Source organism: Marmota flaviventris, chromosome 2, assembly GCF_047511675.1.
Source record: "Marmota flaviventris isolate mMarFla1 chromosome 2, mMarFla1.hap1, whole genome shotgun sequence".
NCBI lineage: Eukaryota > Metazoa > Chordata > Mammalia > Rodentia > Sciuridae > Marmota > Marmota flaviventris.
The window spans coordinates 16,380,406-16,394,818 of NC_092499.1; the positions used below are offsets into that span (position 1 = coordinate 16,380,406).

Below are 14,413 nucleotides of genomic sequence, written 5' to 3' on the forward strand. Positions count from 1 at the left end.
AATGTATCCTTATAATTAATGAATTTTATTAGATACAATTTATCTCTTATGAAAGCTGGCAACAAAAAAAGTCCAAAAGAAAAACAGTCATTAGCATCTTCTTTGTACAACCTTCCTTAGTAGATTAAAACAAAGAAACAAACAAAAAAAAAACCAGATTATAAACTTCTATTAACAGCAACATCTAATAACAAAATAATATTAATATAATAATATTATGGATAAAAGATAAAATGAAATAACCTAGGCATTAGATAGATTTCAAATATAATTACCAAAACTGACATTCTGAATTTGCCACCTATATAGTGAATACTATATCTCAGTATATAACACCAATTGTATTATAAATAATGTATTAATTTCTACTACAGATATATAATGATGAGAAATGAAGTTGGGGGTTAAAATTGGGCAAAGAAAGTTCACATTTGTACATTTTTACCTTTGGCTGAAAGGATTTTATTATAGTGAACAGCCATGTGATTCTTGACCAGCTGGAGAGTACTTAATCTGAGAGAAGAGGAGTCAGTGCAAAAGGCTAAAAATTAAAACATATTTAATCATTATATATTTAAAATCAATATAATAATCATCACAAGATAAACAAATTACTGATTATTAAGCTCATTCTTATAAAACATTCTGAAATTCAATTGACCTCAGACCTTTATCTCATTCTGGTAACATTTTTTAAAAATTGCTTTAGACATTGATGGACCTTTATTTTATTCATTTATTTATACGTGGTGCTGAGGATTGAACCCAGGGCCTCACACGTGCTAGGCAAACGCTCTACCACTGGGCCACAACCCCAGCCCATTATAGTATCAGTAACACTTATTGGTTATGGACCACTTGGGTCCAAACGTTTCCAAGAGTAAGTTTTTCAGGTATGAGAGTTGGGGGAAGAGATTCTAGAATATAATCTATAACTATATTTACAAAATTATTTCTTTTTGATATTGCTTAATCTTTCTTTTTGTTCTTTATAGTTGAACACAATATCTTTATTTTATTTATTTATTTTTATGTGGTGCTGAGGATTGAACCCAGGGCCTCACATGTGCTAGTCAAGTGCTCTACAACCCCAACCCCGATATCTTTCAATCTTTTAACTAAAAATCCTTAGCCACTTGCTTGACTATGTACCATGTTAATAACTGAGCAATCTTCAGGGTGTGGTGGCACATGCCTATAATCCTAGTGGCTGGGGAAGCTGAGGCAGGAGGATCACAAGTTCAAAGCCAGCCTCAGCAAGTTGGTGAGGCCATAAGCAACTGGGTGAGACCCTGTCTCAAATAAAATACAAAAAAGGGCTGAGGATGTGGTTCAGTGGGGTTCAGCACCCCTGATTCAATGCCCAGTACCAAACAAACAAACAAAAAAGAACAATCCAAACACCAAACCTAAAGATTCCATTCTGAGAGTCAAAGTCTATTTACACCTGAAAATATGATTTACGAATCTCTTTACTGCAGTCTTTTTAAAATATCAGGTCTAACTTAAGAGAGTACGATCACATTAAAAACTCCATGACATTAAATTGCTTTACCCTCATCTAAACTGTTTAAAGGAAAATTCAGAACGTGTTAAAAGAGTTTACATACAAAAATATAGTATAAATATAGGCATAACCTTTTTAAATATTAAAAAGTTTTTGAGAATACATGCATATGGTTGAAAAACATTCAACAGCTAAAACACCATGTAAAGATGGAAACATAAATGACTTTTGTACACTGAACCCAGTCTCCTCCCCCAACCAGACATATGCTGCTAACCTTTGAAATCAATTCTTCAGGGAAATGCTATGTGTTGTACAAGCATGTACAATGACTGTGAGGTTATATGGCAAACATTTCTTGGTTGTGCACCATTGCCATGCATCGATCTAAGCTTTTTACAAACACTTATCTAATCATTATTATCACTATTTAATAGAAGTCGAAACAGGCACAAGTATGTGAGTTAGATCTTAGGTCAACTGTTGACTAAAAAATGCAATGTGTGGATGTGAGCCAAGGCACATCACACTTAAATGACTATACCTATACCAGGTCTACATTCTTAAAAAAAAGTTAACAAACTTTACATATTACCCTTTGTTCTGCTTTTCTATGTATATATATTTTAAATCTAGTGTCAAATTTTTATTTAAAACTTATTTTTCAAAGCTTATAATTCTAGTGTGCAGTCTCTCCATGTCTTTATATATATACTCTAATACAAAGAAATATTCGGGAGGCTGAAGCAGGAGGATTGAAAATTTGAGTCCAGCTTCATCAACTTTGCAAGATTCTGCTAAAACATTAAAAGGGTTAGGGATGTAGCTCAGTGTTAGCAGTGTCCTGGGTTCAATCCCCAGTACTTAAATAAATAAAGAAATAAGTGAAGTAATTGAAAATGTGATCTTTCCTTCACATTTAGATATAACAGTATCAAAGATTTTTCATGTAATAATGAAATAAAAAAGGGCTTCAATTATTTTGCCTAAAATCCCAAGCTTACAACTTTTCAAATACAATTATAAAAATATATTTTTAAGTTGATATTAAAAATTTACTTTGAAGGCTTTAAAATATACAAACATCACAGGACCTAGAAATCCAGTTGGAAAAAGAGCCACAAACATTTGCTAAGGACAAATGCTCCTTTTCTCTGCACAGCTTTTCCTTTTCAGAGCTTATGTCTTGACTGTGATACTCATCCTGTTTAACCAGGATAGTCTGCAGGCAGAAGCAGACAGGGCTAGCTGTGGCAGGAAGTGGGAGGCAGCCAAGTCCGCATATAGGGCACGTTAATAGTCTGAAGTCAGAAACCCTAAATTCTCTGAAGAATTCCTATAGCATTTAATTATAATTAGTAGTATTGAAGTCCAAATACCCACTAAATGTAGTAATTGTCTCACCAAGTCATATACTTTGTAAATACAGGAAACAGTCATTTAGCAAAGCTACCCATTTGAGGACCTCACTTACCGTTACTTTTGGTGCTCAAGTGACCTTTAAATAGGTATGGTGGTGGACCATATCTGGGAAGGACAGAGGTTGCTCTGACTTTTAACAGAAAAACATGAATTAGGATCAGTGAAATGCAACTTTCATAAAAACAATACTGAATATTTTTAAAATAATAAATGTATCTTTAAAGTCATTTAAAATTTTATTCAATTATATTACTAACCATCAATAATACATCACAGAGGAAAATTTCTACAGTCATAGATTAAAAATTTTCTCTTTTAAGAGAATAAGCTATTTTCAAAGTTTGAGATTTTGGTTTCTTTTGGGAAAATGATAAAAAACATCAATTGTTACTTGATCTATACTGATTTTATTTTGTACACCACTGACCTCATTAGCTTTTTAATTGTTTTCAAACAATACAGCTAAGATTTTGAGTTTATACATCTGTATTAACTATTTTTTAAATTAATTAATTAATTATAGTTAGGTATATATGACAGAAGTGTATTAACTATTTTAATTAATCACAGCTATCTGTACTTAAAAATAATTTTAAGAGTAATCCTCTTAACAAAGCATCTGAGTAAATTAGAAATAAAATAATACATTAATATGTCTAAAATAAGTATACATAAAAATCAGAATCAGAACTTGATAACTAAAAGATATTTTAAGGTTCATCTATGTCCAACCCACTTACTTGCTTGAATTCTATATAAACACACTTTAATTATCAGGGTTTTTTGTTGTTGTTCCAAATGGGTATTTATTGTGTTGCCCAGGCTAGTCTAGAACAACTCAAGCAATCTGCTCTGCCTTAGCCTCCTGAGGAGCTGGGACTACAGGCACGTGCCACTGTACCATCCTATATTTAAAAGCAATTCTAGGGCTGGGGATGTGGCTCAAGCGGTAGCATGCTCACCTGACATGCACGGGGCACTGGGTTTGATCCTCAACACCACATAAAAATAAAATAAAGATGTTGTGTCCACCGAAAACTAAAAAATAAATATTAAAAAATTCTCTCTCTCAAAAAAAAAAAAAAAAGCAATTCTAGCAATGGAAAACCTGGTATCTCCTTTAAAGGCAGAGTCTGATCTTTAGGTATACGTGGGACATTGAAAAATTATATATAGGCTTTATCACAAAGTAATTTCTTTCTCCAAAAAGTGATTACACTTTTAACAGTAATGTTCAAAATAAAAAAAGCTGAGTTACAGGGTCAAATGTAATTAACATGCAAAATATAACTACAGACTTCCCAACACAGAGACGTTTTAGGAAGGTAACATGGTTAGCTTGCTATCATATGGGCATTAAAACCTATAAAGAAATGGGGAGGACACATACAAATTCTAGAAGAAATAAGGATGATGAAAGAATTACTGAGGCAGAAGAACTGAAATCCAGATCCAGAGAGGAACACTTACTAGGACAGACAAACAGAAAAACAATAGAACATTCCAAAAAGTTCCTTCTACATCACAGGCCAAAAGACAAAAAGAAAAAAAATTAACTTATTTAGAACAGTAGCAGTTGAGGTGATACCATCTGAATTGGTAATAAAGACAGTCATGAAATTAACATAATATCTACCAGGAAAGAAGGAGGCCTGAAAGCTAAACCTTTTTTCTCCAGAGGAAAAAGAATGCTCCACTTTCTGCCTGACCAGAATTCAACACCTCTTTACCTGAGAATCACCTCCACTTCCCTTTGGGGAACCTGTTTTCCTCTAATCTTAGCCCAGCTGGTTCAAACAAAGCTGATTCTATTGGTCAGGGTTGAATATGGAACCCCAAACTGATTAGCTGTGTTGACGAATCAGCAATGAATATGTGACCCATGTCCAGGGACTTTTACTAGAACTATTAGAAAAGACGCTTTTTTTTCACTGGGCTTGCTATGTCTAGTGTAGGATGTAATCCAATTCCGGTACTGTGGGTGGGCATCTTGCACCATATGATTAGGGTCTTGTTAAATTGCTGAGGCTGGCTTTGAATTTGTGATCTTCCCGCCTCAGCCTCCCAAACTGCTGGGATTACAGGCATGAACTACCACAACAGGCTACACTATAACAATATAAATTGCTCACTACTTGAGCCATTCTCTAAAATACTGTATCGCATCTGAAACAGACTGAGAGGATACTTCAGCTCTATGTAATTTATTATCTCCAAATTCCATTCAAATATATGCACGTTTTACTCTAAGTCACAGAAAAGGGGAAAAAGTTATATTCAGAGAGGTTGGAACAAAAGGAAAGCTGGTACCTAGAGATACTGCCTGGGATGGAATAAATGCCCTCTCCACCCACTTTTACCTATGGATGGTAGCTGTGAACAAGGTAGTTACAATTCGTTCCCGGGTACCAATTTGGCATCTCTTTAGCACAAAATGCTGATAAGAATGGAACTTAGATGTACTTTGAGGACATGTTATCCATTTACCTTCCAACGAACACCAAGGCATACACTCATTGGTTTCTAATATTTTTACAGGTAAATGTCATTTTAAAATTGTCAGAATTGAAAGGAAAAATTTGACAATTCATCTGGGACCTCTCACAAGCTTTGCTGCCTGTACATGTGTCATATTATCCTGTTTCTTTATGTGAGTAGTGGTTTGTTTTTTTTTTTTTAATTGTTAAGTGAACATTTTAGGTAACACTGTAGCAACTCTAGATATGGGATCCTCTCCTGAGCTTGTTTTCCTTGTTGTCTTCCTGTTTGTTTAGTGACTTGGTTAAACAAGTCAACAAAGTCTGTTTCCCAAAGAGTGAGACCTCTGAAGGAACTCCTCAGCATCAGAGCGCTGGGCATGTGCAAAGATTCAACTTCTCCAATGAAACGGAACCCCCAGTCTTTGGAAGGAAGTACCCTTGCAAATCTGACCTTCCTTGAGTACTGTCCCTCAGCCTACATAGTTTTCTTACATCTTAGAGTTACACCTTTTTGATAGTTTAACAATTCTTTAAACTTTCTTTCTTTCATTCATTATGTGGTATCTATACCTTAAATGGACCCAGAATGATTCAAAGGGCATGGAAAAGTACTTTCAAACCAAATGCAGGAAAAAAGAACACCATCTTCTAAATATATTAGGACTAAAAACCTGTCCATGAAATTGAACTTATTGTCAGGATAACGAAATTCTTCTGCCTGGGACAGCAGTTTGATTTCCTATACAATTAAATTTTATCAGATAGCTGGAAGGAACTCCACTGAAAAGATGGTGTTTCATGTAGCAGGGTTTCCCAGGAATACTGGAGGTTTGGGAATCTGTCAATCATTGGTAAGTATCTCTGTAGGACCAACATATTAAAAAAAAAACATATATATATATATCTCCTTTTCCCTTGCCCCCACCTCTTAAAAAAAAAAAAAAGCTTTCTTTTATTTTTTTAAAGCCACTTTGTTATCTATACTATTAGCTTGTCTCTTCTTCCTTCCCCAAAGGTCACTGATGACAGAGTAGGTAGCAGTTTGATATTCTCAATCTTTTCTTCCCTTTTTCTCAAAGAAGTGGGAAACAACACTTTCAGATTATCTAGTCCACCCCACCACCACCTGCCACATTTTACAAATAACTAAACTTTCAAATAAAGTGAATGGCTGAAGATTATTTACTTAGTTAATAGCAAAGATCATAAATTAGAGCTACTGTTTTTCAGTCATCTATACCACCATTCAGAAGGTTTACCCTACAAAAGGATGTCTGTAGTGTGATTTACTGTATGAAAATGTCAAAAGATAATTTTTCTTTAGGAGTATTAATTTATTATGCTTTGAAATAACTAAAAGTAATCTAACGAAATCTAAGAAATTTATTTTCAACTAAAATTAAGCATTAAAGCTTTGGTTAAATTTACGATTGCTTATAAGTAATAATCTATGGTGTACAAGAATTACAATATTTGTTGAATATTATATCTTTTTTAAAAATGCAAAATCAATTACAAATGTTTGATAGTATTTCATATTATGTAACATCCTAAGAATGAAGCTAATTAAGTCATAAATCTCTTTACATGTTTGAAATGAACCTAGTTTTAAAATAATTAAATAGTAAATATTAAAAGCTTACTGTCTGTTATATGGAAAATATATGGATATATAAACATACTTTTCCCTTGCCCCCACCTCTATCATGCTATTGTTAAGTAAAAGCACTGGTTCTAAGGTTTTATATTCCTGACTCGGATTCAAAGCTTGTTCTGCTTTTTAATTGTGACCTTATCAAGTCATTTGTTTTATTTTAGTCACTGTGAAATAAGGTAATACCTACCTAACAAGTTTTTTTTTTTTCGTGCATTGAATGAGAAGTAGGGAATGAGATAGTTCTTGCTACACAGCAAAGGTTTAACTTTATGTTGTAAAATTTCTGAAGACCATAAAAGGATTTTGGTTTGCCTTTTCTAAAACTTGGGTTATTATTATAGTGCCAGAATATCCAATTTGCGAATCAACACCTTCTACATTCAGCATAGTTCTTATTTTGATCAAGGATTACATAATAAAGATATATTCACATTCAAAGTCAGGAATTAGCCAGCAGCATAATTGAAAGGTATTCCTTTAAATAGATAAGAACACTGAACTGAGAAGGAGAGAGTATATGAAAGTTGCCTCATTAGCTTGAGGAAAGAATGCGACTTGCTTAGAAAGTGAGAAGATGCAAATTGAATTGGGCGGATTTGTAAAGACTTAGGGTTATGGTTGGGCTCCAACCATTCCGCCATGATGTCTGCTTAACTCGGAATATCCAGTCAAGGTCAGGTGTGTGTTGTGATTATGGATTAGTCTTTTGCTACTAAAACTGTATTCCCGGACCAGCAACATCTGCATCTCCTGGTAGCTTTTTAGAAATACAACATCACAGCTTCCCCTCCTCCGTCCCCCTCCACCCATGGGACTTGATGAACTATAATCTACATTTTAACATGACTCCTAGGAGATTCCTATTCATATTAGAGGAGCTCTGAGTTAGTCAGTAGTTTGGGGGGACACAAGTCAGTGACTGAATGGGAGATTTCATAGGTACTGTGTACTCAGAATGTCCCAGAACATTATGTACTGTACATTAATGCATATGTCATTATGCATTAATGGTCAGGAGCTCTAAGGCATAGGTATTTAACCTCTACTTCCAAGAACGAACAGAGCAGAGGGGAAGCTTGATTTGGGGGCCCATGAGGATTTCTGTCTCAGAGCTCCTGGGGCTGCACCACCTTCAGCTCAGGAATGGCAGGCCCTGGTGTCAAAGGCGACAAAAGCACATCCAGGAAGCGGAGCTGTGAGCCTCTGGGCTCGGGACAATACGCGCCTAAGTGGGGGGACCCAGAGCGCCCGGGGTGCGGCCTGGACCTGCGCAGTCCCGACCCGAGGCTGCCCTTTACCTCTCTGGCTGCCATCCATGCTTAGTCCTCTTGCAGCCGTCGTGGGGACACCCAGGTTCCCCTTGGCCCTTCCCCCCGGCCGCACCCGCCCAGGGCAGGGCACGAGTGAAAACCACCAGCCCGTGGGGGTGCAGCCGCCGGGTGACCGTAAGCAGGCGGGTTGCTAGGGGCTGGTTCCACAGCGTCGGGATTGTGACGTCACCGCGTAGAGGCCGTGCGCCCCAGCAGCCCCGCCCCCGCGGGGGGGGGTCCCTGGGCAAGGGCGGGGCTTTTGCCGAAAGAGGGATGAAGGGAGGGCGGGAGCGCGGGAAAAGCGCCGCATGCCAGTCTGTTACTTTGGGATCCTGCCAGTCATCCACAGTGAGAACTCCTCTGAGGAGCCAAGTCACCAGCACCTGGCAGGCTTTGTCACTGCGGGAAGAGCTGGGAGAGGAGGTGCTCTCATCTGGCCTCCACATCCCCTGGGTCCCAGAAAAAAGTCAAACACAAATGTTACTTGAGGTCAGGGTAACATTTAACCAGTTCCAAATAATTGAATTTCAAAGCAGTCCATGAATTTTTGGATTAGTGAAAGGCTTGGGAGTGAAAAACATCTACATATTTGCATCTTAATTCTTAACTTTAATCATCAGTTCGAATTTTGCTTATTGAGCTTCTTGTTTCCAGTCCCTACCTTCCTTTAAGGTCTCAATCCATTTTCCAGAATAATGGAAGAGAATTGAAATGTGAATAAGGTGTTGATTTATTCTGAGTGTTCTAAAATCTGTCTGTTTAATTTTGAAGTAGTTACCTGTGAACCTTTGGAAATGAGAATTGGGCGGAGAGCCTTCTGTCATGTAGGTTCTCAACAGCTGTGTCTACGGAAATTTTGGGCTGATGTATAATTCTTTGCAGGAGTGGGGGCGGATGGGGCCAACAGTCCTTGTGCAGTGTAAGATGTTTAGCAGTGTCCCTTGGCCTCTACTCACTAGAGGTCAATGGTCAATCCTCTCCAGGACATTCAAAATGTCTCTAGAGTCTTCTGTATTCTCAGTGGCTCTGGATGCTGAGGCAGAAGGATTGCAAGTTCAAAGCAACTTGTGAGGCCCTGAGCAACTTAGAGAAACACAGTTTAAAAAAAAAACCAAAAAAACAGGCTGGGGTTTCTAAGCACCCCTGGTTGGATCCCTGGGGGTACAACAAAAAAAAGTCTATAGACATTGCCAAGTGTGGCCTGGGGAGCAACATTGAAAAACATTGCCATCATGGATAGAGTACTGACTTTGGAGTCATATCTGTAGAATTCATGTTTTCTGCCCTTGCAAGTTTGATCTTGAATTAGATTATAAATCTCTCTGTGTCCCAGTTTCCTCTTTTCTAAAATGTAAATGCTGCTACTAACTTTGTGGTTATAAGTATCGATGTGTATAGTGGCTGACATATAAAAGGAGGTATTCAACAAATGTTAACTTTCTCTAAGACACCTATCTCAGAAGAGCTGAGTTATCAGGGAAGTCAGATGTAAAGCATTAAGTCAGGAACCCTAAAATAAGAAAAGAGAAATAAACCAGAAACCAAGTTATAGCCACATCTGAACCCATGGTTCCCTAAGATGTGAAGTAGGGAGAAAAATAGATTCAAAATTTGAGGAATGTGGAAGTATTGATATGGCTCTGTGGTCACAACATTTGGAAAGATATAGGGGTGGAGAATCATATGTTTCCCAGAAAAGCCTAAACTTTCCTTTCTGCTCATGATTATGTGAAATAATCCTTCCTAAAATCATGAAGGCTTTTATTCCACTATTAGTGGCTAAAAAATGTCTTGCATTTAATAGGTCTCCAGTAAGTATCTATTAAATTGAATTAGAGCCAAAGCTTAAAGGGCAAATACCCTTGGGAAAGGCAAGACAATGACTCGATTCACGTGAAAGTGATGCCAGCTCCTCTTATAAAAGTAGATTTGGGGATAAAAATAGATTTTGCTTTGAAGCTGGAGTGGGGCTGTGATTGGGAGAGGACTGCAGCCTGGAGAGGGTTCTGAAGACACCATTGCCTGGTATTCAGTTCTGCCTAAAGCCATCCTCATTTCATTACTTCTCTTTTGAGTAGTATTTGTTTTGATTCTCTCAAGAATGTATCCACAATAGAGTCCATTTCTCTCCACTTTGAGCAGTCAACATATTGTCCTAAGTGCCATTTAATTTGTTCTTTGCTTTTACTTAAATAAGAGAGAAGATCCTTTCTGGTTCCTTCTCCCAGGAGATAATCTATTGTCTTGAACAGATGCATACAGCTGGTATTAGTTTATTGCAGAATAAGCTCTCAAGAAATCCTTCCACTGGGGAGTCACTACCCATTGCAATGGCCTTGGAAAGGAGGCACTCTGAAGACTTTTTATTGAATATGTAAACATTAATTTCGTGTTCAGAAATTATTTCAATATTTAGAAATTGGCATATCTGTATTTTATTTTTTTAAACTTATGTACTCTTTTTAAAATTATTTTTTTAGTTTTAGGTGGACATAATATCTTTATTTCACATTTATGTGGTACTGAGGATCGAACCCAGTGCCTTGTGCATGCTAGGGGAGCACTCTACCACTGAGCCACATTCCCAGCCCAATATCTGTATTTTAGAAAGAAAAATATTATCTTCCCTAATGAACTGGCATGTGTAAGCCAATTATTTGGTTTCTCTCTTTTTTTTTTAATTTACTTTTTTAGTTGTAGTTGGACACAATACCTTTATTCCATTCATTTATATTTATGTGGTGCTGAGGATCGAATCTATGGCCCTGGGCATGCTAGGCTCTACTGCTAAACCACAATCCCAGCCCCTTGGTTTCTCTTTTTGAATTAGGTGGAAAGAAGCACAAAACTAAGATTACGTTCAGTCATAATGTTATTTGTAGCCTTATTATTATTATTTTTTTGTACTGGGGATTGAACCCAGGGGTTCTTATCCACTGAGCCACAACCCCAGGCCCCCCACAGTTTTTAAATTTAGAGACAAGATTTCCCTAAGTTGCTTAGGACCTCATTAAGTTTCTGAGGCTGGCTTCAAATTTGTGATCCTCCTGCTTCTGCCTCCTAAACTGCTGGGATTACAGGTGGGCACCACTGTGCCCAGCCTTATGTTTTATTTATCTCTTTGATTCCCTTTACTGGGAATTTAACTTTTATTCTTGTACTCTTATTTTAATGGTTCAGTTAGACCTCTTTTATTGGATAAGCTCTAAGCCCTTTGGAAATGGGGATATAAATAAATTATATCTTAAACATACCATAACATGTAGTCTATCTAATACAAATATAATATAGTTTGTATTTATCATATTTTATTATATAGCTAGTATTATTTTAAATACTACATTATTATTATGTGTTTAATTTATATTTCATAGGTGACCCTTAGTTTCACAAGTCAGAGGATTCCTGAAATTCATGTTTGTCCCTTTGCCTAACATCATCAGTGAAAATTACCAACAAATGCAACAAAAAGGAAAAGGTCAAGACAATTTTTTTCCTATACATTGGGTTATTATGAACACATTTTAATTCTTAAAAGTCCCAGATGGACAAAAATGGTAATTTAGGGAATTTTTAAAAGTGTACACGGTAGGACAAAGTAAAATAAATAGAATTGAATGGTGTATGCATGCATTTTGCATTAACCTGTCTCAACACAAAATCCTTTAGGTTTTGATGACTGAAGAATGATTGAGAATTTGAACCATTGACTATTTCCCAGTCATTCCCCAATCAAAAGACTGTAGCTATTGATTCACCTAACATTTAAATGAGAAAATGGAAGTTTAGAGCTAGTTGGTATTATGTTATAAAGTAATGGATTAATTTGCTATTTGTCACTAGAGGGGGCTTTAGGAAAGTTTTAAGCTCCATATCTGAAAAATAGCCATGTGGAAACAATATTAACCTACAAAGCTTATTTGAGGATTGTCTAGTGGAACTGACAAACATTTTAAAAAATTACTCCAAAGTAAAGCTCTTCTAATTATAGTTAATGACATGTATACAGAGTTATTTTTTCAAGTGCAGGGAAAAAATGACTCTATTGCCTAAAATTCCTTAATGGATTGAAAACAGTCTTCATCATTGTCAACCTATAATTTGATTTTTCTTAATTTTATTATTAAAAGCATGAGAGAGCAGGAAAGACCATAATTCTCCATAAACCAATATGTGCCTAATAGAAGTACTGGTGGATGAAAGAGAGTAATAGTAGGATATACATGAACATTTCTTAAGGAATATAAGTCTGACATCTGAATATAAATGTAACCTTGTCCTTAGACAATGATGATTCACAGAAATTTTGTTGTACTTTTTTTTTTTTAAAGAGAGAATTTTAATGTTTATTTTTTAATTATCGGCAGACACAACATCTTTCTTTGTACGTGGTGCTGAGGATCGAACCCGGGCCGCACGCATGCCAGGCGAGCGCGCTACCGCTTGAGCCACATCCCCAGCCCTTTGTTGTACTTTTTAATGATTAATTCCACAGTTTATTTTCATTTTTCCTATATTTGAAGAGTAAAAATCTGTAACTCTAGGTAGCTTAGCTGATGTCTTGTTACCACTAAAAGTTTCACTCCTATATTGTGACCCTTTGGCAAAGGCTGCTAAGATTGCAGATATAGACCTGCTAGTAATTGCCACCATACTTCAGCTCTCCATTTCTCCCAGCTGTGTTCTTTAAATCTTTTCATCCAATTAAGAGGACAAGTCTCTTTGAACAGGACTTAATCATTCTATGGTTCCTAGGTAACCTGTCTCCATAGCTTGAGAAGAGCATCTTATCTGTTCTACTGCCAGTCAGTTGCTACAATACATTAGGGAGGATGCTTGGCCTACAGGATTGATAAAAAATTGAGAAAAAAATCTCCACTCAGTGTTTTCTCAGTGCAACTGCTTACCAGTGGCTTCACCATTCAAAAAAAGCCAAACAAAAGAAAACCATAACTAAGTTGTTCTTCCATCCTGATAATTCCACTTAAAAAAATAGAATTTGGAGTTTTAACAATTTCTTTGGAATAATTTCTTTAAATATTTGAGCAAGTAAAGCTTAGAAAATGGAGGTGAGGATTTGTGACTCTTGATTCCCCTCAGACATGTTCAATATCTGACTTGACTTGACTCAAATATATGGTTTTTCTTACCCACCTGACACCTTCCATATGCTTGTCTGCAAACAATTAGTTTCATATTTTTAAGCAAAATTAAGTTGCCCAACAGTAAGAAAATGTGTTATGAAAACAGCTTCTTGTTATGTAACATTAAATGTCTGCTGAGGTTTTTACCCATAGGCAGCCTTAGGTTAAAGAAAAACATTGAGGTCAAAAGTAAGTACAGGAGTCTCCCAGTGGGCATAATCTAGATAGAAACTGGTGATGGGCCTGGCACAGAAAGACTTCCTCTGTGTCATTTAAAATATGCAGAGTGGATGTTTATGTAAGATAAATACAAAGGTAGAATAAGAGATGTTCCAACTTTCCTAATTTACTTTTTTTAAAAAATATTTTTTAGTTGTAGATGAACACAGTATCTTTATTTATTTTATGTGGTGCTGAGGATTGAACCCTGTGCCTCACATGTGCAGGGCAAGTGCTCTGCCACTGAGCCACAGCCCCAGCTCCTAATTCACTTTTTTAAAAAAAACTTTTTAGTTGTATATGGACACAACACCTTTATTTTATTTATTTATTTTTTATGTGGTGCTGAGGATTGAACTCAGTGCCTCACGTGTGCTAGGCAAACGTTCGACCACTAAGCCACAACCCCTAATTTACTTTTTAAACAAGCCTGGTAGTGAATTAGGGAACTGGGAGGATGTTAGTGATCTCTAAACCAAAACCCTTATGTTACGAAAGACTACTGGAAAAGATAACTAGCTGTAAACTCGGCTTTCTGACTCCTGATTTAGTGTTTAACTACTAAATCAGGAAATGGGCAGCAAGACAATGATTTCAGTGACTTTGTAATTCATGTTGACTCTTTTACTTAAGATAATGGAACAGTGATTTGAATGTGCACACACATTCATATA

The 14,413-nt window shown here is 36.4% G+C and overlaps 1 protein-coding gene across 7 annotated transcripts in view; it reads right to left on the reverse strand.

Annotated features, from left to right (window-relative positions):
- The window catches only part of Spata7 (spermatogenesis associated 7), a 33,587-nt gene extending 25,042 nt beyond the window's left edge, over positions 1–8,545 (reverse strand). For 4 of the 7 annotated variants that reach the window (XM_027931625.2, XM_071607624.1, XM_071607620.1 and 1 more), the window contains exons 1-3: positions 8,365–8,545; positions 2,982–3,059; positions 446–541 (exon numbers count right to left, since the gene is read on the reverse strand). In XM_027931625.2, coding sequence (XP_027787426.2) covers positions 446–541; positions 2,982–3,059; positions 8,365–8,383 — 193 coding nt within the window. In that variant the 5' untranslated portion in view covers positions 8,384–8,545. Of the gene's footprint in view, positions 1–445; positions 542–2,981; positions 3,062–8,364 lie in introns of those variants that run through there. The other 3 variants (XM_071607622.1, XM_071607621.1, XM_071607623.1) reach the window with 2 other exon arrangements.
- Between the last annotated feature and the right edge of the window lie 5,868 nt (positions 8,546–14,413).